Source organism: Ornithorhynchus anatinus, chromosome 8 (assembly GCF_004115215.2).
Source record: "Ornithorhynchus anatinus isolate Pmale09 chromosome 8, mOrnAna1.pri.v4, whole genome shotgun sequence".
Classification (NCBI taxonomy): domain Eukaryota; kingdom Metazoa; phylum Chordata; class Mammalia; order Monotremata; family Ornithorhynchidae; genus Ornithorhynchus; species Ornithorhynchus anatinus.
Genome location: NC_041735.1, coordinates 17,701,940 through 17,724,220, shown reverse-complemented (window position 1 = coordinate 17,724,220; position 22,281 = coordinate 17,701,940). Strand labels below are relative to the sequence as shown.

The 22,281-nt window shown below is 43.7% G+C and overlaps 1 protein-coding gene across 1 annotated transcript in view; it reads right to left on the bottom strand.

Annotated features, from left to right (window-relative positions):
* Positions 1-19,916, bottom strand: part of COL9A3 (collagen type IX alpha 3 chain) — a 53,417-nt gene extending 33,501 nt beyond the window's left edge. Inside the window, exons 1-10 of the mRNA XM_029070584.2 lie at positions 19,664-19,916; positions 18,304-18,372; positions 15,889-15,924; positions 14,891-14,962; positions 12,941-12,994; positions 4,061-4,096; positions 2,734-2,757; positions 2,203-2,256; positions 1,836-1,889; positions 1,388-1,429 (exon numbers count right to left, since the gene is read on the bottom strand). Coding sequence (XP_028926417.1) covers positions 1,388-1,429; positions 1,836-1,889; positions 2,203-2,256; positions 2,734-2,757; positions 4,061-4,096; positions 12,941-12,994; positions 14,891-14,962; positions 15,889-15,924; positions 18,304-18,372; positions 19,664-19,729 — 507 coding nt within the window. The 5' untranslated portion in view covers positions 19,730-19,916. The remainder of the gene's footprint in view (positions 1-1,387; positions 1,430-1,835; positions 1,890-2,202; positions 2,257-2,733; positions 2,758-4,060; positions 4,097-12,940; positions 12,995-14,890; positions 14,963-15,888; positions 15,925-18,303; positions 18,373-19,663) is intronic.
* Positions 19,917-22,281: the final 2,365 nt, after the last annotated feature.

The window sequence follows — 22,281 nt, the reverse complement described above, 5'->3', positions numbered from 1 at the left end:
TAAGCACTGAGGTAGATAAAAGCTAATCAGGTGGGACATAGTCTCTGTCCTACATGGAGTTTACAGTCTTCATCCCCATTTTACAGATGAGGAAACAGAGGCACAGAGAAGTGAAGTGATTTGCCCTAGGTCACACAGCAGACCAGTGGCAGGGGCAGGATTAGAACCTAGGACCTTCTGGCACCCAGGCCCAGGCTCTATCCACTAGGACTCTCAAATATGACTGATCACAAAACAACAATATTACTAATAATGGCATTTATTAAGCACCTGCTATACACACCCAAATATATGTTAAGCACTGGGTCAGATAAAAAATAATCAGATTGGAACAAATGTCCCTATGCTACCTAGGGCTCATGGTCTAAGTGGGAGAGACTCAGCACCACGGCACTTATGTACATATCTACCTTTAGCCATATATTCACACAAATTATTTATAATTTATAAGTTATTTATATTAATGTCCGACTCCCCCTCTACACTGTAAGTTTTGTGGGCAGGGAAGGCATCTACCCAGTCTGTTGTACTGTACTGTCCCAAAGCACTTAGCCGAGTGCTCTGCACACAATAAGCACTCAAATACCCTCAATGGATTGACAGAGAACAAGTGTTTTATCCCCATTTTTTACAGCTGAAAAAACAAAGGCACAGAGAACTTAAATAACTTGTTAGAGGTCACACAGCAGGCAAGTTGCAGAGCTGGGACTAGAACCCTGATCTATTGACTCACAATGCCACACTATTTCCACGAGGCTATAATGTCTCTCTTTGTCCATGTGCACAACAGTACAAACACGATGCTTCAGGCATACCTGGACCACTCCCAAATGAAACTACAGTTGGGCTCTCTAGACCCTTTGGGCTCAGCTGGTTTCTTCTGGAGTTTGGCTGGCCTGAGTCAGGCCACGTAGGAAGGAAGGAGGGAAGGCAAAAAGGAAGATAAACTCATAGCGCGGGTAAGAATTGAAACATTTTCTGTGGATAGTCCATCCAGTGGATAAGAAAATTGGCATTAAGTGCAAGGATGATTTTAAATGCCACTATTTCCATGACAAATACAAAGCCCAGAAATAAGATACATTCATACAATAAACCAAATTTGACAGCATTTAACTTCCTCATATTTACAGACCCTCTATCCTGGGAAGCTCCATGCATTAGGAAGCATGATCTATTTACTGTTTTCTCTGAAACCCCTAGGAGGAAAGGATAGGGCAAGTAGAATTAGCCCTTTCTACAGATGGGAAGGCTGAGTCAGCACATAGAGAAATGACTTCCTTAAGAGAAACCTATGCTTCTGAAATTGGCTCTCTGCTTCTCTTCAAGAGAGACCACACACTTATTGTTGAGGCCAATTGGAAAAGAAATGAGAAAAAAAGTGTACCTGGAGGTCACTAGTGCCATCAGGAAGGATTCCTGGATGTCCCTAGAAGGCAAAATAAAGATCTACTTTTTCATCCAGTTGACTAGTCTGATCCCACTAAACACTTGCCCATGACCTGCAGTTAACAGATTTGACAAAGCAACACATTTAGGCTCCTCCCGGGTTCATACCCTGATGACGCTAAAGGAGAATAAAAGCAAAGCAGAGCCAGATTTAGTATGGGCAAGTTCCCCAGACTCTCTGAGCCAGCCCCTTTGGGGAGGGCAGGGAGCAGGGCTGGGGAATTCTCAAGGTTGGCTCACAGGACAAGGAGCCTGGGACCAGCACCTGTGCCCTACCCATAATGCCCATTCTTAACAATAATATTGAAAATAAAAAAATCTACCCCACACATTTTGACAAAGTGGGAGGGTTCCATGCTTTTAGTGTGTTTAGGGTCTTTACTTACTGGAGGTCCAGGGAGACCAGGTGGTCCAGGAAGACCAGGTTGTCCAGAGGGTCCCTAAAAAGGGGAAAGAAGAAGAATAATTTCCATCAGCAACTGAGTGGCCTACAACCAGACAGTATGACACATCAGGTAAAATGAAAAGTGAATTCTAGTAACTAAGTTTCTACTTTCCCCACCCCCTGGAGCACTGTGGGTTCTTAATATACATCAAGAAACAATATCAGAAGAGCATGAAAGAGAAAGATGGAGTTAGAGATGGAATTGGAAAGAAAGTGAGAGAGAAGACGGAGAGCAAGAGATAGAAGTGAGAGAGTAGAGAGTGTAAAAGCACAGTGAGAGGGGGAGAGTAAGAAAATGAACCACTTACAGTGGGACCACGGATTCCATTGCCACCAGGGAGCCCGCTGGGTCCTGCCTTCCCCTGTTTGAAGGCAAAATATACAAAAAACAAGTAAAATGCCTGCCCTACCCATCAACACAGCAGCATCTACTTTGGCCAGATCTGGGATTCTATAGAGCCTGCATAAATTCACCTGGGTCTAAGGTTCACGAAACTATACTAAAGCTGCCTTGAGTTTGTCCAGGTAAGGAAGGAGAGTTAGGGTGGGGAGATGGTGGTTTGGATGTTTTTTGAATGAAGATGGGGCCTTTGATCAATAACAAGAAAGGAGCTAGCTCATTTTCTAAGAGGTGACTGACTTGGGCCATAAATCACTGAGGCTCTATGCCAAGCTCAATCACCACTGGAGCAGCCTCTCTCCATTTAAGCTAGCTCCTATGGCTCAAGGTCTAAGTGGCTTGGGTGGGTTGGTTTTGGAGGGTCAAGAGGAGAAGTGAGAGGTCTGACTTTTAAGGAAGACCCAAAGCAAGTCTCTTTTCAGAAGGTTTTTGTACTCACCGGAGGCCCTGGGAGTCCTTTACCCTGCAAAGTCCAAAGAGGAAAGTGAGTGACTTAGTGGGAAATTAGACCCTGTAAACTAAACACAAAGCCCCGTTCTCCATCTCTTCATTCCTCCATGCCTTTTACTACTTTCTCCCATTCCTTCTTATATTCCTGATTCCTTCAAATGCTCTGGAGGAAAAAGCTGGAACTATCCACTAAGTGAAGGAGGAGAGGGAAATGCTCTGCTGAAAGCAACTCAAAAGCCCACTGAGAAATTGTGTGGATATTGCTTTTCTTCTCTGACCAGAACTAAATTCTTACCGAAGCTAATATACCCAAAAGCTATGCTCAGTTCTACTATAATGCACATTTTTATGGCAATTTTTGTTCAAACATTATTGGGGATTAGCAAACATTCTTCTGGCAATATATACCTGCTTTGATAGAAGGCAACTGCAAAATTGACAAAACCATTATGCACTTGGCAGAGTTGGTCAAGGTAAGGGTACCCTAACCTCAGATTTCCTTAACATGGAGTTTTCAACCCCACATTATTGGAGAACTGAATGTACTGACTTTCTCCAAACAGTGACCCAAATACCACCATTAGCTCACCCCCATTTTCTGTAACCAAACTCTGGATCTGAGTTTGCTCTTGCGAGCAGATGGCATATTAAACCCAGTGAGAACTTCAGTCAGAATCATATAGGGGCTCCTAGGAGAAATGACTTTTCTTTCCTGACAATGGAATAGGACAGTACAGATAAGACCCAACTCCTTCTGCCCATTCAGGTTTGCTCTCCACAGGAACAATGAACCACAACACAGCTCTCAGAATTGGAGAGATGGATGAAGGAGAGGCAACTCTAGGCTAAGAAGATTGCTGTCCATGTGCCGTGACTGTAAGAGTAGGGAATAGTCCTCATCTTAAAAAGTTAAACACCACTCAGGAGCCATAAACAAATGAAGATAATTTTCTGCATGAATTTAGTGATTTTCTCCCAATTAAATGTATTTATTGAGTGTTTACTGTGTGCAGAGCACAGGAGTAAACCCTTGGAAGCATACAATAAATTTAGTTGACCCAATTCCCACCCAGGAGATCTACTCTTTTTTTTTTTCCAGCCATTATATCTTTTATGAGAAGTGGAGCAGGCTGGGGCTTTCCCCACCTTACAAATTGGGAAACTGGCAACCAGAGTAGTTTGCTGAACAAAGCCTCATGTTGGCAAGAGGAAAATTACAAATTAAATCCTCTATCTCTGACTCAGCTAGGAAATGTCCAGCTTCTTCCTGGATTACTCCTCTCCTCAAGGCAAATAAAAAAAACAAACATACTCACCCCCAGTCCAGGTGGTCCTGGAGGTCCCAAGTTACCCTGTGGAAAAAAAACCCAGTGTGAATTACAACCCTCACATGGAATGGAGACAGTCCCCTCTGCTAAGCTTGGTTTGGGCCACCTAGAGTCTAGTAAGCTATGTGTCACTGCCTTTCTCCAACAAAGTAAACTCACAGCCACAGCCATTTGTAGACAACAAGATGCCCAAAAGCCTCCTAGCCAACATCTGATCCAACTCTTTGACTGGGCCTCCTTTAATGCTGTTAACCTAGCTGTCAACTGCTCCTTCTTGGCCAGAAACGAGGCAGACTGGGTGGGATTTAACTCTTTTGGGGCCCTTAAAGGCATAGTTGGGGCACTAAAGGGTCATTTCTCAGAGTGAGGTAATGTATCATTCATTCAATCATATTTATTGAGCGCTTACTGAGTGCAGAGCACTGTAATAATCGACAGCAGTGCTGAGTTGGTGGATGAAGGGAGCACTCTGGGCCACTGTCCTCTCAATAAATTTTGACAGAATGTGGGAGCTGTATGAGCCTGGCTAGAAGCAGAGCTGCCAATATGATAGCTACTAATCTTGCCTCCCTCCTGGGAGAAGTGCACTACCCAGCATGGCCCCAGAGTTTTCCACAGGCATCTCCCCCCTCTGTCAGGCCCCAGGCCAGGTGGAGAAAGTGGAGTCCCCACAGGCTTCAAGTCTTTTCTTCCCCCAGGCTCTGGGGCCAGTCAGACAGTTTTTGCAGTCAATAAACTTATGCTGAGGCAGGAACCTTCGACTTTTCACCCTATTGGACTTTCTGACTCAGGTGGCTCCATCTGATTCTGGTTCCATCAGGTTCTGGGCCCTGAGATTGGCAATATTTGAGCCGGAGGGTAGGAGGGGAGCACCTAAATCCCAACCCCTGATTTCCTCAAAGTCCCACCCTACATTTGGAATGAGAAGTGGCAGCTGTGCCCAGGAGTGCTTCTTTTGGGGGCATGAAGAATTGCTCAGGAAAGCTTGGAGATGCAGCACCTGTGAGAGGGATTTTGGACAGCAGGACTGGACATCACTGGTAATTTGTGACCCAGTGTTGAGCAGCCTATGCCTTTAGGTGGCAGTACAAACCTGGGAGTGGTGGAGGGGAGATCCAAAGGTTTCCTTTGTTTCTTGAGAAAGTTGGTTCTCAGGTATTTCCCATTTGAAACTACTACTCTGGGTGAAACCTCATAGAAAATCCCTGAGGAGCTGCCTCAACTTTATAAATAAGCCAACAGAAAGTCATACCTCTCTTCCTCACTCCCTCCATCACTCTTCAATCCTCCTTGAGTTGGCACTGCCTGCCTGGAACCCCAGCTCCCTAAGAGACTCTGGCCTGGCTGAGAAGGTTTTCTTGGTTTCCAGACTCTCTCCTCCCATCAGGTCTTGGTTTCCACAGTTTGTTCCCATTGTCCTAGAATATCCAGTGAATAGCAGGTGCCTCTCCCACCCCTATCAGTGACCTTGCGCAGATTTTTTCCCCGCTTTTAGACTCAGAAGACACACCAGGTTATAGATGTCAGATGGGGAACATTAAGCCCAAATTGCTATTTGGAAAGCAATTTGTCATCTTAACTCTTGTCCTAAAATTATAATTGTTATCAAAGTCATCAAATGATACTTAATTAATGACACTAAACCTGACATCTGGGTAATTTCTATTCTTCTGTTGTCTTCCTTAGGTGTTAACACAAATAAACATGTCAGAAAAAAAATCATAGGGGAAAGGCGAGCTCTGAAAACAGTCAGTGACTGTTGAGAAATGAACTAGAAGAGAAAAAAACTGCCAAGTAAATTCCAACTTTCAAATCCCTCCCACCACCTTCGAGTGACTGAGATAGGCACCTGTTTGCTCAGGACTGTTGAGGGGCAGGGGGATGGACTGGTTTGGTCTCTGGAGGTCAGTCCATCCTGAGGAGCCTGAAGTGGCTAAATCAATCATTCAATCAATTCTATTTATTGAGCTCTTACTGTATGCAGAACACTGAACTAAGTGCTTGGAAGAGTACAATAGAGTCAGTAGACACGTTCCTTACCCAAAAGGAGCTTACAGTCTAGAGGGGAAGAAAAGGGAGTAAAAGGGAGCAGAGTTCCACTTATCCCAGGAGGCATGTTCAAAACCATGGTTAGTCAGATCCCCTATGTGCTCAGGGAGAAAGATGGATTACCACATTCCCTTCCCCATCCTCTCTCCCCAACCCAACATCCCCCTCATACAATCTGATCTTATCCACAAACAGAAGAGGAGTAGCTGAGTGATCTTCGGGACACCAGTTGCCTACCCCATAAACACTACATCACACCAGTTAGCTTGGTTAGTTCATTTCTTCACCTACTCGAATGTCCTACCCTTGATAGCAAGAAATCAAGCAGAAACACTGCAGCCATTATTCAGTTCAAGAGTTCCGGTTATCATTATCATGAAATAAGGAAAGCTTCACCACCTCACTGGAGAGTTTGAGTACAAGTTTGTCCACTGACTGCTCCCCTTTCCACAGAGGGGAATCTTAACATCTCTAGTGAGGCTGCAAGACCACATCTCAAACTCAACAGTCAAAGGAAGTGAATAGGCTATTAAGATGCAGGAGAATCTATGTTCAACCCTTTTAAGAGCCCCTAGATCAATGGTTGGTACACCCAGAACCCACAATGATCCTGTTCAACAGTAATCACCTCATCTAATTACTAAGAAAATGGAAAGGCATTCTTAGCTCATAGCACACCCACACACAAGAGACTCATCACAGGCAAGAGGATAGAGAACTCCTAAATATTGGAGGAGGAAAGCAACACCAACTGTAAACACCTTCTGCCTGATGTCTGCACTGCCAGCTGTTTACATTTCTAAGTTGTCAGTTCAGCTGTGCTGCTTTCCCTGAGGGGGTTGAAGTAAGCTAACACAATGCAGGTAGAAGGGGAAGACTGGTCTTCAGGGATATACAATGGATGGGCAGCATATGGAACTGGGGTTTGTTTGATTCCTTTATTTACTTGTCTTTCCAAATCACAGCCTTTGGCAATTGTACAGTATCATTTTATTCACTTCTTTACTTCTTTACTTTACATTTATTTACTTCTACCCTTGGCCTCTGTAATACTTTGCATAGTTATCTGCCTCTCAGTGTGGTAATCAATTACCACCTCACAAGTTTCATATTCACTTATTTAGATATTAGATGGGGACCTTTTCGCATTATGTTTCAAAAATGTAAACAGGAATCCAAGGGTCTTTTGATTAAGCCGCATGTATTGTAGTCAGTTCATCTCTAGAGCCTCTCCATATTTCTAGTTGCATAAAACTCAACCAAACAAGCACCAGTTACTCACTCCTCAGGAACAACTGACACCTGGCCCACTTTAGTTTTCAGTCCTTTAAGTGCCAAAGTCGTTTAAAATGTGCAAGCAAGACATCGGGAATGCCAAATGAGTCCGGGCTAGGCTGGGTTAGACTCCCTGAGAGTCTACCGGTGCTCTGCCCTCCAGAATGGTCCTGGAGCCCCTGCTTAAATGAGAGACGCAGCCTACACTCACTCTGGCAAGGGCTTCCCTCAGTCAGTTTACTCTGCCTGAGCAGAAAGACAACATTGTTCTGGGAACTTGGTGCATGGATCTGTGCTAGGCAAAGAGGCCAAAGCAGATTGTGTGTCACCATTTTTTTGCCAGCATTACTGCTAGGATTAAAGAGAAACATCATTTTCCGTTAATTCAGCTTAAAAAATAATTGATTCATTGTTGTTGGGGGTCAGAGGCAAACAACAGAATGCAGGATTGCAAACAGCTCTGTTTTGGACACCCCAAACACTCTATTGTGGGAAGAAAAAAATCTCTCACTGTTCTAACTCTGATTGAATTCCTAGGAAATAATTTTCAGGGGCTAGATAACTGGGACATTGTTCCCATACAATCTCCCAAACTCTGCTTCCCCAAACCCTGCATTCAGTCCAATTCTAGTGGTCTATGCCCATTCTCTGAATCCCCCAGTTTGCAGCAAAAAACATTTTTCCACCCCATAATTGTCAGCCTGTTCCTACAGAAATCAATGCAGAATACAACAATTGGGCTTGGTCAGAAGGTCCTCAAGTTTAACTACATTGGCATGTCAACTTAATTTTAAAGTCCAGGACTCTACACTATGCTTAAAAGTTTTAGTCATGTACACCCAGATGGTAACTGGGATTTGTTAAGCATTTATATGCCAAGGCCTGTACTAAGCTCTGGAGTAGCAGCTTGCAAGGTAAATAGGTCAGATGCATCCCTAACCCACATGGGGCTTACATTTTGATGAGGAGGGACAGCAGGTATTGAATCTCCATTTTACAGATGAGGAAACTTAGGCACAGGTAAGTTAATTTACTTTCCCAAATTTACACAGCAGGCAAGTGGCAGAGTTAAAATTAGAACCCGGGTCCCTGATTCACAGACTCATGCTCTTTCTAGGAGGTCATATTGCTTAGTGTATATTTGGAGAATAAAAGATTAGAAAGATGCCCCTGAATTTTTCACCTATTCCCCAGCCTTCTCTGCACCTCCTACATACTCCCTTACAGCCCCTTGGTGCCAGGGAATAGCTGCCACAGAGGTGTGTAAAAGTTGGCACCTTGAGAAAGTACCTCAGACAACCCCGAGGAGAGATTTCTGGGCTTTTTTCCAGCCACTGATCTGAACTGCTTGTTCAGTTAAATCCTTTCCATTGCTTTGCTGTTCTTACACTTACTTTAACAACTCCTGGGTATGGAAATCATACAGTGACCAGGCTCATGAATGGGTGAGCACTTAGGCATTATTTGGGTTGGCAGAATTTCCATGAGGGGATCATCTTCACCACACATTTATTCACATTTTAATTCAGGAGATTGGTTTTCAATAATGATTTATTCAGCTTCCTCAAGTTATGAGTCTAATATTTAGCACTGTATGATATCAGTCATTTTTAAAAAAATGGTTTAGGCTCTTTAAGTTATGACATGTTCTAGTCATGTCTGCCCTAGACAAAGCTAGTGGAAGACACAAAAACCTTCACACATCCCTGCTTATATCACCAACACCCTGGTCCTAGGGAATTCAGTTGAACACCCTGACGATGGCAGCAGAGGAGGAGGATGGGAAGGGAGTGACGGAGATGGACAGGAGGGGGATAGAGAAAACCAAAAAGCATACAGTCAGTCCTCTGAGCTGTAAGCTCCTTGTGGTCATGAAACAGGTCTACCAACTCTGTTATATTGTACTCTCCCAAGTGTATAGTACAGTGTTCTGCATACTGTAAGTGCTCAAAAAGTACATTTGATTGACTGATTTCTGGGGTGACAATGATGCATGTGTGTTTGGTGCAATCCCTGCTATTTTAGGCCAGAATGAGAATTGACTCTAGGAAAATTCCCTTCATCAACTTTGCTTTGCCTGGCCATCTGTTTGGTGTTAAGGGAATATGCTGGAGATGGGAGAGATGCAGGAAAATAGGACAGCTTGTAAAAACTGGGACTCTATCCCAAACTCTCACCATTCCCAGGATCAAAGTTGATTGGGCAGTTGTGGTGACAAACTTCCATGTGAAATTTCTAAACTGAAGGTGTCTGCAAAGGAATCCATGCCAATAGCCCCTCTGTTGGGAATATAAAGGTTGTTTTTTTTCTTATATAGGAAAATCTGCTCCCAAGATCCTCCAGATTAATTTCTTGAATCGGTGCCTACCACAAGTTTGCTTACTGCCTGCCACCCTGCTGGAGTCTGGGGTAGTGGAGACCAGAATTCCTGAGAAATTCCACTTGGGAAAAACACTTCCTTAGTGCAGAGGGAACTACATTCCTACAGTCATAAAGGTCTTTATTAACGCACAGTAAGGACATGCCCCCTCTGCATACCAACTCAAATTACCTCCACTTTCCCTTTTAAATTCAAAGAAGTGACCTGGAGAAAATGCCGGATTCAGAGAACTCATCTGTTTCATTAACAGTAGTCCTGCTGGGAGGGAAGTTAATCCAATAAAAATCAAACTTTGCTCCCAAGATCAAGTGGGAAAGAATCTGACATTGCCCTGCAGCAAGCACCTCCTCTTCTTTTGAGGTGAAACTCATTTTTCACCTTAAGGGCTTAGAATTCTGCCTTTCAAGACTGAAAACTACAACTCCAGCCTTTAAACACAGAACAGTGCATTTACCTGCCTTAAACACAAACACACCCTCACACACACACACACACAAAAGTTCTGACGTCCAGGCATCACCCAATGATTACAACAATCCATCACATGACTTTGAACACTCCCTTGGAATCCTTTCTGCCTCACTTCTCTCTAATCCATTGCTGCCTCTGGGGAAGATATTCCTAGTTGGGAATTGGCGAGTTACCAGGGAACTGGGGAGTTAGTGAGATGGATTTGGTCAGAGTGCATGAAATGGCCAAGTTTGGAAACTCACATAGATTTCCTGACATATACACATATTTAAAACCTACATACTCTGCCCACAGCATAACTGAGGATGTCTTGTTCCCATGTTTTCACTCTGGGATAGAGCCAAGGAGAATCTAGGGTTCTATTTTTGACCCTTGTTCAGAAAATGGGACAAAAAGTCCCTTCTCCTGAAAGGCCACCTCTGCCTCTGAGAACAGGGCCACAGGGAAGGAGAGAGATTTGAAATCCATTTCTAATGCTCCCTAGAGTCAGAAAATCAGTCAGTCAATCAAGACAATTTATTGAACACTTACTGTGTGAAGAGCATTGTATTAAGCTCTTGGGAGAGCTGGTAGTCAGGATCCCTGCAGGGCATGAGGATCCCTTGAACCTGCAGTATACATGAATCTGTTGAATTACCAACTGATGTATACTGCATATTTGACCTTCAGGTTCAAAGATGATGCTATTGACCTGGTCCCTTTCCCATTATGCATTTGGAAAGATTGCCCTTGGCAGTGGTAGTAGATTTGCATTTGTTTTCAGTTGTTCTTCTGCCTACTTAGACTGAGAGTACCATGCCTGACAGGGACTGTGTCCAAAATAGTTAACTTGTATCTACCCCAGTGCTTAGAACAGTGTTTGACACATAGTAAGCACTTAAATACCATTAAAAAAAGTCTCTTGGTGGCATGGTTTTCCCAAATACTTTGTTCTTAAAGTACCTTCCTGTTCCTGTCTGCCTTACACCAACCAGTCTGTCTCCCACAATCACTGTCCAGCAATCCTCAGCTACTCTGCACCTCCAGAGATTGTCCTTCATGCAGGTAAAGCAGTGTTGCCAAGAGCACAGACCTGGGAGCCAAAAGACCTGGGTTGTAATCCTGATTCAACCATTTGCCTACTGTGTGACCCTGGTCAAGACACTTAACTTCTCTGGGCCTCAGTTTCCTCCACTTCAAAATTTGGATTCAATATCTGTCCCCCCTCTTATTTAGACTGTGAACCCCATGTGGGACAGGAACTGTGTCTTACTTGGGTATTGTATTTACCCCAGTGCTTTGAAAAGTGTTTGACCCATAGTAATCACTTAATAAATAACATTAAAAAATAGGGAACAGCTCTACTGTATTCTCCCAAGTACTTAGTACAGTTCCCTGTACATACAAAGTGCTCAATAAATATTATTGATTGATTTATCTTGAATTTGTTTTTTCAGTCCTCCTTGCCTGTATTCTCTCCACTTCAGTTCACCATGTGGCAATTGCTTTGTTATGACTGAAATCCACTGACTACCACCTGCCTGTTAGGTGCTGTGCCCAGAGGTGCTGCTCTTGCCTTTTGGTCGTTTTTTTTTCCAAGGTATTTGTTAAGTGCTACCTATTTGCCAATGACCTAGTTTAAGCCCTGGGGTAGATACAAGTTCTTTCAGGTTGGATACAGTCCCTGTCTCACATGGGGTTCACATTCTAAGTAGAAGGGAATAGGATTGAATCCAATTTTACAGTTGAGAAAACTGAGGCACAGAGAAGTGAAATGACTTGCCCAAGGTCACATAACAAGCAATTGGCAGAGCCAGAATTAGAACCCAGGTCCTCTGACTCCCAGGCCTGTGCTCTTTCCACTAGGCCACACTGTTTCTCAAGCAGACTAAACACTGACTGCAGCTAAGAGTAGCAGTGGCATCCCCAGAGAAGCAGAAGAAGAGAAGCAGCGTGGCTCAGTGGAAAGAGCACGGGTTTTGGAGTCAGAGGTCATGGGTTCAAATCCCGGCTCGGCCATTTGTCAGCTGTGTGACTTCGGGCAAGTCACTTAACTTCTCGGTGCCTCAGTTACCTCATCTGTAAAATGGGGATTGAGACTGTGAGCCCCATGTGGGACAACCTGATTCCCTTGTGTCTACCCCAGCGCTTAGAACAGTGCTCGGCACATAGTAAGCGCTTAACAAATACCAACATTATTATCCCCAAACCCAGTCTGCAAAACCTTTTCCCATGACATCCAGTGAGAATGACAGAAGCTTCAAGGGCAGAATGGTCTGGGGTCTGTATTTTATATTTTTACTTCAGTTTTATTTGCCATAGCTTAATTGATTAGGTGTTAGGAAGCCCCTAAAAGTTCCCTATACAAAGATGCTTGGGAGCTTCTCTCTCCAGATTTAAAGCCACCTACATCACCATGGATAATAGTCTTTCCTCATGTTGACCAGCAGATATAAACTGAAGCAAGGGCAATCTCTCCTTTGCCACAGCTTTCAGATTCTGCCCCTCTGGGTCTCTGGGAAGGAAGACAGATGTCGGGGGTTGTGGCATCACATGAAATTAGGAATTTCAGCAATTTGAGACTCAAAAACCAAGCTGAGGTGGTAGAGCTAACAAGAACCAGATTTATGCTGGATATCCTGAATTTCATTAACTGCTCTAGAAATCGTAAGTCTGATGCAATTTCTTTTGAAAATAAGTGAAGAGTAACTTACCCTTTCTCCAGGTGGGCCTTTGGGACCTGGGGGACCATCATGACCTGGCAAACCCTGGGAAGGAAGATAGAGGAGTGAGACACACAAACTAGGGGGAGTGTGTGTGTGGTCTGGGGGGGAGGGTTGGGGGGGAGGGAGATTCAACAGATCAAATGTACCCTTTATTCTGGCTTGACATTTTCCCAACCAGTTATTTTTGTACTGCCCAACCTGATACAGGAGCTAAGGGCATATCTATGCGGATGGCATCAAATGAAAAACAAGTAAAATATTATTCAAATGAGGCATCTACTAATTTCCTAGAACAAGTAAGGCACCTATTTAATGGGGCAGCTGTAGAACTTTAACAATGCCAACTGCATTGTACTACATGGCAAGCCTTCCACACAGTGCCCACTGTATAACACATACCATTGCTACAGAGTACATTTAAAAGAAACCACAAAATTCCTTATAGGCTAATCAGGGGTTAATTCCTGCTCTCTGGCTTGTAGAGGAAAATAAAGTTGAAAGAGAGAAGTTGGCTAGTGGAGTCAGATCTGAGAGGATGTAGATTTTGAGTTAGACACTTTCTGTTTACCTGTTGCTTCCCATGCTGAAATTTTCCACAGCCAAGTTAAGATTGGAGAAAAAAGGAAATAAGTTAATGGGTTGGGAGGGAGAGAAGGGGTGGGGGGGAGAGGGAAAAGATAGAGAGAGGAACAGAGTACTTTGAGCTTTCGACCTACACCAGCAGTAAAACATTCTCAGTAGGGAAAAATGAAGCAGGAGGAGGGTGAAAGATGCTGGGAAGGGGACTCTTCTCTAGGGTCTCACGGTATTAGAAAGCAAACCAAAACACACTAAGAAGGAATTGTCGAGCACTGAAACCCCAAGACCTTGGTCTAAGGAAGGACTAATACTGGAAGCCCGATCTTGGCTTCTGTTTAAGACAAAGTCTAGGGACGGGAACTCTGAGGTGGTAGGGACTGAGCTGGGCAGGGGTTGTGTCACCTGGCCCCTGATCACCAAACTGCTATCACTCTGGGTGCCCCTAACAGCAACTCTACTATCTCTTGAAGCCCTGGGCACCGTCTTGAGTTGTTGGCTGGTCACACCCTCCTTACCCAACCCCCACACTCTGAAAAGCCCATGTACTATGGGAGCAGCAGGGACCACAAGCAATTCAGTTAGAAAGTGGGTGGTTTTGGGTGTTTTTTTTTGGGGGGGGGGGTGCGGGTTAATTTTAACACTGGAAAGGACCAGACAAAATAGAAGACATTGTTATTGGATTAAACTGAAAAGAGAAAATTCAAGTTGTAGTCAGACTATTTGCATGTGGTACAATAATGCATGCTGGAGAAATTTTGGGGACTACAACAATGGGAACAAGATTCAGGGATTTAACTCTCCTTGATCATATGGATAATATAAAAATAATCTTGAGACCCACTTAATCCAGGATGTCTCTCCAATTGCACCTTTTCACAAGAGCTGATTCTGAGAAGTAAAGTGGGGTGAATTAAGTTTTATCTCCCTGCCTCGGCTGCCCCTGTAAACCTTTGAGAGAAAGGGAGATGGTATCAGGAGGGAGAAACAGCAGAAAGAACCTGGATAATAAGCAGGGTAAAATCCTATTCTTTCAAAATATGTTTCAATTATCACCAAATTTCTGAAGTTCTACAATGACCATCACGTTTCATTGTTATTTAAGGCAGAAAATAGTCAAATCTTCACTCCTGCAGAAGGACAGAGAGCAAGTACTTGCTATAAATGGTTCTCCCGCACAAAAGAAGCACCCTATCAGGAAACAGCAAATTAAAATTAATCTTATTCACTCATAATAAATTTGCTGAGAAGTTCAATAGAGAAAATCAGGTCAATAACCACATCTACTGCTTCAGCAAAACCTTCGAACCTCAGACACTTTCAAATGCTTGAAAGTGTTTGAGAAGAGTTTCCAGTACTTACATCCACTCCTGGGAGTCCTGGCAGCCCAGCATCTCCGGCCTTCCCAGGCTTCCCTGGGGTACCTTTAGGCCCCTGAATGAGATTAGAAGGTGGAAACAGTGAATGCCATCAGTCTCAAGGGCTCTGTCCTGCTTTTCCATCCAATCCCAGCAAGGGTGAAAAACACACTTGGAACACCATGGCCCACGACATCCAGGATGGTTGTGTGATTGAGCAGACAGCTTGAATGGCTAAAATAACTCTCTTCTATTTGAAATGACACTCTGAAAGCTATTTCTCTCAAGATTTCCTGCAGTGTGAGATGCTCTGAAGCTTCCTATTAGGCAAGCATCAAAAGGATGGAGGACCAAAAAGTCCATGGAGGCTGTAGGCAATTTTGTTTTACCAACCCAACAAGATGGCAAAGGCTCCAAAGCCCACTGCTGCTGCTATCTATAACTGGAATTGAATAAGTTTTTCACCGTCAAAATATGAACATTAATTCACCCAAATGAATGTGGGGCAATAAAGTTATGGATGAGGAACTTATCCTACCCTGTCACTTATCAGGTAAAATATCAAACAAAAGCCAGAATCCAAAACAAGTTACCCAAATTGGAAGTCTCCTTTCTTTATTCCTTTCTTCTTTACCTTATCCTTTTCTGCATCTCTAAAGTTTATCTGTCCCTTCTTCCTTCTTTTCTCCCTCTTCCTCCCCTCCTCTTTCTTGGGTTCTTGTCAAAGAACAGGAATCTCATTTCTAGACAAACCCTCTAGCCCAGTAAGGGGGAGGATACAAATGACATAAAATTAGTGAAATCCCTCCCTCTTCAATCTCCCTTGCCATAGGAAGTATTTAAAATATGCCACCTGATGTCAAACAAAGCAGGAGCTGAATTTTCCATTGCTTCTGGTATTTATGCATGAGTTCCAACTTATGAACTTAGGAGCTGGCCAAGCTCCTACTCCAAAGATGCAAAAAATCTGCTCTCAAACTAGTTAACTTGGGAAATACTTACTGGTGGTCCAGGCAGACCAGGGGGACCAGCTTCTCCCTGAAACAAGAAAACAGTGGCCCCTGAGTAACAAATCAATATATATTCCCAGGTGCAGACAGCTTTCTCCATCTGAGGGCCCCATATTTCCCCATGTTCACTGCTACAGATCTATCTGCTATTTTACTCTCAGGAAGCAGCACTGGATTAGCAGAGAATCAATGAGAAAGTCCAGTCAGACTCAATCATGAAGTTCATTAGAAACATCAGAAGCTCCTGAAGCTTTTCTACTCACCTTTTCCTGGAGACATTGCTTATGTCTGGCAGACACAGGGATCTGAAGAGCTCAAACTCCAGTTTATATATTGCTAACATTTATTTTCATTTTAATTCTTACCCTAAGACTTTATCAGAGACAGAGCATCGTACAAATCTTGGAAAAATAGCCTGGAATGACTGACTTAGACCAATTTAGTCCCAGGTTTCATGTCAAAACTTTATAAATCTTCTACTTGTCTCCATTGTTCCCTTAATTACAGGGCAAAGGCAAGGATTTTATAATAGCTCAGAAGAGTGCTGAGTTTTCCAGTCTCTGGGAAACCCAGTTACACAGGGTCAGAAAGGACTTCTACATAATAATAGGGGCAAAAAACAGATACTGCCTCAAATGCTGCCCCATACTTGGGTGGCATTTTAGCAAAGCTTCTAAGGAACTGATGCATTAATACCCTCCTCTTATTCTTTAGATATGCCTGCCTTGAGGAGCAAGTCAGTGGGCATTAGAAAAAGATTGACAGACGCTCCTCCCCAGGATAAAGCTACAAAATAGCCACCTCAGAGCCGAAGCAGGGAACTTGGAGACAAAAGGTGGGTGGGATCCTAAAGCAGAAGCTGGGATAAATGTTAGGACAGTTTTAATGTTACTGCAGAGGTCTCTGGGCTTGGACTCCAAACCTACTAGGGAATTTTCTACTTTTGAGGAAAGAACAAACCTTTGAATAGGTCTGAAAGAGAGCAGCAACTTCACAGTTATATTATAGGGCAAAAGACACCAATCAGAAAATGAGAGTATCGAGAAAAATGATCAAGGAATATTCACAAGGTGGATCCCACTCCCCCTCCCCTGGACAGAAGAGATAAATTGTACAAAATTCTCTCCTTTAGTCATAAGACATTTCTGTGTTATTCTGAGGCTTCCCTCAACCCTGCTTGGTGACAGCCCAAGACACAGAATGAATGCAAGGAAAGTCCGGGAACCAGTATGGATGTAACATATTAATCACCACCCGTATTAGTGGGAATTTTTCCTCTTTATTAGGGGACAAGGGACTGCACAGTGTTTTCCTAGCTCCTTGTTCTGTTTAGTTCTATGCAGTCTGTCCTGCGCCATTCTTCTCCATTTTAACTTCCAAATAGCTTCCAAAAGGGGGATGGGGTGAGGGCGATCTAGTTGAGGAGGGACATTTGGCTGAGTCACTATTACTTTTTAAAATCAAGAGCAGTGGCAGAGTTGGATAAGCTCCACTGTTTCTGAACTTTCTCTTCTACTATTAACATGCAACATGGTTTACCAAAATTGACTATAAGTGGTTGAGACAGAGGCTGAGTAGCCAAGGCTGCAGAAGAGAAAACCATTAGAAACACAGTCAAGAAATCCAGTTCCTTCTGGGGCACACGTTTAAGGCTGAGTAAAATGATCCCATTTCCACATTAGCATTTAACGATTGGAAAGAAAATGGGACATCTCAGGGTTAACAATGAAATGTGTGTTTCTCCCTCAATTCCAGAGCCTGAAAACTCTGCGTATAACCAACAATATATGCTTTGGGCAGTAGGCATAGGCAGATCATAGTGGCACCAGGCAGAAGGAAAATTCACTTTGATGCAAAACTCTGATAAAAAATCATCAGTGACATCAGGAAGGACCTAAACACCAGCCCTGAAAGGGAGGAAGGGAATGGGATTGAAATTCATCCACTATCTTTGGCTCTCTCCACAAGATCTTCCCCCGGTCCTAATCTTTGATTCTAAAATCCCCATTCATACACAGTATTTATTCCTCCCCACACAGATGCTACTCTACCTGCCAGAATCAAACCATAGCACACCAAAAGGGCATTAATCAAGTCGCGGCCTATACATAGCGGGCTCCCTCTTCCTGATCATATACTGGACTTTGTTTCACAGTACAGGGCTACAGATCTGTTTCTTCTTTCAAACATTTGAAACAGATTGCAGGAAAAAGATACCCTCTCTGCCACTGAACTTTGGAATTGCGTATCGGGTAGCTTGTGATCCTGTAGAAGGCAATGCAGGAAGTAGTTTTCCTCATGTCCCACCACCTTCTCCCTATTTAACCAGGGGTAAATTATATCTGAAGTGCCCCAAATCTCCGGCCACGGTTCCCTCCCCCTTTCTTCCTTGCCAAGAAAAACTCACATCTATCCCGTCCTTGCCAGCGGATCCTGGAGGCCCTTGAGGTCCTGGAGGCCCACGGGGTCCAGCTCTCTGGGAGGAAGGGAAGGAAATGAAAACAGAAAGGTGGCATCAGGGACACATGTTACCAGGAGCAGAATATTCCCTATAGCAACAGGAAACTAGCAGGGGCCAAGTTAATCCAAATCTCTCTCAGTTATGACTCGTCCAATGCCCACAGACCCGAGTGAAGCTGCTGGCAGGGTTGAGTTGAGATGGGCATTGTCTTTATCTCCTTTCACAGCAGCCACTGGAGCTACACGTGCACTGAATACAAACTTATCTGTGGTAAGAGCACCAAGTTAGCTTAAAAACAAATCAGTTCAGGCATCCTGATGTCATTCAAACTCTGGCAGGCAGCAGTATTAAAATGAACATAAGCGTTGTGTATTGAAGCTCCTTACAGTACTGATGGAGCTCCAGGGAAAAAGAAAAAAAATCCATGATTCAGTTATTAATGTCTGAGGGGGAAAGTCTGAAAAGCTAGCACAATGATGCCTGTGTGCCCTGAAAAAGGTTCCTCTGTGAGTGAGTACAGAGGTGGTGGGAGGTAGGGATAGTTTGTTTTGGGTTTCTTTTTCCTTTTAGTTCTGTAAAAAGTCTGCTCTACTGAGTGGGCTCCAGAGGGTAACTTGCCCCACTAGGATAGAGGAGTGCACAAAGATTTCATTGTTGAGCTTTTCCTGTCAGAGTCAGGGCTGTGATCTCAGAGCTAGCTTTAAGAACTCCTCACTTGTTTAGGCTATATACATACATATATATGTGCATATGTATGCATATATTAAATATAATGTAGTATTCTAATATAGTTGAACATTTAAGATGGAGATCTTCAATGAACTGTTTGCCAAAGGTTCCAAGTGAGATACTAAATAAATCACCAGTAGAGTGATGTGCTACCCTAGAGCTTGGGAGAGATTGCCTCTATATGCTAAAAAGCATCTTTGCAAGAGAGGAGGCAGCAATGAAATGGGTGAATAACCTCTTCTTCCTTCCAGTGAAAGGATAAAAAAAACCCCAAACTTTTCTGAAGTATTTTGGTAGAGTTTGACTATCACTGCCTATTACTGTTAAACACAGATTCCAGGGAGCAGTGACTGGATACCTGCATAACAATTAAAAAAAGGTAAGCTAGCCTCTGTAAGCTTGCTAAATTGCAGAGCTGCACTGTATGATTCTTCTCCATCTGCTGAAAAACTGAAGTTAAAACTCCACCTCTGGTATTACAGACTCTTTGAAAGCCAGACTGAAACTAGCAAACATGCTATTCACCTGATTTTTTCCCTTGGCTTTGACCATTCTAAGCAGTGAGAGAGGGTCTTACCTGAGCTAAGGACGTTGCTACAAGTTGACAAAGAACGAGTAGCCCCAGGGCTGAGAATCCAGCCATGGCTGCTGGGCTGCACCTCACAGCTCTCCTGGACTCTGCTCCACTCCCTCCTCCGCTCCTGGTTTCAAGGGAACCTTCTTCCACCTCTCAGCCCCAGCTAGCCGAGTTCCCTGTGCTGCATCCAGAGAAACCTGAGTCTCCAGCTGAAGGGGCAGAGCTCGGGAACTCGCAGCCAAGAGGAGCAGAGCTCAGGAACAGAGGCCCGGTTACTGAGGGGGTTGAGGGGGAGGAAAGGGGGCAGTCCAGCCAGCTGAGTGACACCTGCAGCCATGAAAGGAGAGCCATTCACACCCTGGACAGAGAGACAGTATTCAAGATTGCAGCGCTCCAGTGTGGAGCGAAGGGTGTGTCTCTCTCACCTGCGGGTTGGGGTGGTGGCGGGGAGGAAAAAAGTCAGCCTGCCAGTCACAAAGTAAGGCACCCAAAGTATAGCTTGGGAAGCAAATGCTTAACTGCTTTTTTCTCTGGATTCAAAGATTAAGGGAAAACGTTCTGTCTGCAGTCTTGAAGCAGTGATTCTCTAGGGTGAGACCAATGACTCCATTTGCCCTAAACTAATAATAATAATGTTGGTATTTGTTAAGCACTTACTATGTGCCAAGCACTGTTCTAAGCGCTGGGGTAGACACAGGGGAATCAGGTTATCCCATGTGGGGCTCACAGTCTTAATCCCCATTTTACAGATGACGTAACTGAGGCACCGAGAAGTTAAGTGACTTGCCCAAAGTCACACAGCTGACAAGTGGCAGAGCCGGGGTTCGAACCCATGACCTCTGACTCCAAAGCCCGTGCTCTTTCCAGTGAGCCACGCTGCTTCTTTATTCACCCCACATACACCTGGCTCTCCTGAATCCAAGAAATACCAGCCAAAGGGCAATCAGCCCCAGAAGAGCATCTGGGAACCTTCTTCACCAAGCCATGTAATTGGAGAGAAACCCAAGAGTGGCAAGAGAAAGGACACCTCTATCTGGGAACTTTCCTGGGAGAAAGAAATGTTATCTTCTTCAACACTTACATGAAGGTAGCTTTTCTATAGGATAATGAAACCACTCCAAATAAGGGAGAAATGAAATCAAATGCAGTTTAAGGAGCTAATTTAGTGACAACTCTGTTGCCCCTTCACTGCTTCCTCAGGAGGCAGAGTTGCAGTTAAACAGAAGTGTGGCCTAACAGAAATAGCATGGGACTAAGAGTCAGAGGATCTGGGTTCTAATCCTGCCACCACTATTTTTTAAATGGTATTTGTTAAGTGCTTACTATGTGTCAAGCACTAAGTGCTGGAAAAGATACAAGCCAATCCTACATGGGGCTCACAGTCCAAATAGACTCATAATAATAATGATGGTACTTGTTGAGCACTTACTATGTGCCAGGTACTATACTAAGCAAATGAGGCAACTGAGGCACAAAGAGGTTAAGCGGCTTGTTCAAGGTCACACTGCAGGCAAGTAGCAGAATTGGGATTAGAACCCAGGCTTTGACACTCAGGCCTGGCCTCTTTCCACTAGTCCACACCCTTTCACCGCTTACCTGCTATTTGACTGGAGACAAGTCACTTAATTGAGGTACAGAGAAGTTTTCTCATCAGAAGAGGCAGCATGTCCTAGAAGAAAAAGCACAGGCCTGGGAGTCAAAATGACCTGGGTTCTAATCCCAGCTCTGCCACTTGTCTACTGTGTGACCTTGGGCAAGTCACTTAACTTCTCTGTGACTCATCTGCAAAATGTGGATTAATACAGTGAGCCCCGTGTGGGACAGTGTCTATGTCCAACCTGATTAAGTTGTATCTACCTCAGTGCTTAGTACAGTGCCTGGCACATAGAAAGCACTTAACTAATACTAGAAAACTAAAATGGGGATTAAATCTCTCTTCTCCCTTCCCCTTAGACTGAAAGCCCCATTTGTGACTGACCTGATTATCTTATGTTCTGTTCCAGTGCTTAGTACAGTGTTTGGCACACTTAAATACAAGTATTATTAGTATGAACTTTATGATCCTAAGGAGATCTATTTACACCAAATGATGGAAAAGTGACCATTTTCCCACCCTTCTTGGCCTGCTGATCAAAGAAAACTGAAATATAAATAGATCTCAGAGGAATTACATGGGCCTCAGCAATAAAATCTTAAGGGATAGTGACCAAATATCTCCACCTGGAAACTAAATGGAGAATTGGTCAATTAATCAATAAATTGTGTTTCTTGAACTCTTACTGTGTGAAGTACTGTACTAAGCACTTGGGAGAGTACAGTATTACACTGTTGGCAATTATTTAGCACTTGTGCAGAGCATTGTACTAAGAACTTGGATGAATACAATAGATTAATCAGGAGTTGTGGTGCATTTTTTTGGACTCTTTAGATGAGACTTTTACATAGGGCCTTCAGATTTTCAGTCCACTGCATTTTAGAATTTCCAACTGTTTGAAGGTTCTCATCTCTTAGTTGAGGCAAAGAGAATCTTTGTAGTCTTTGTTAAGGTCCAATTACCATGCTTGACTAAAACACAACTTGAATTAGTTCCAGTAAACTCTCAATTATCTGACCCCACC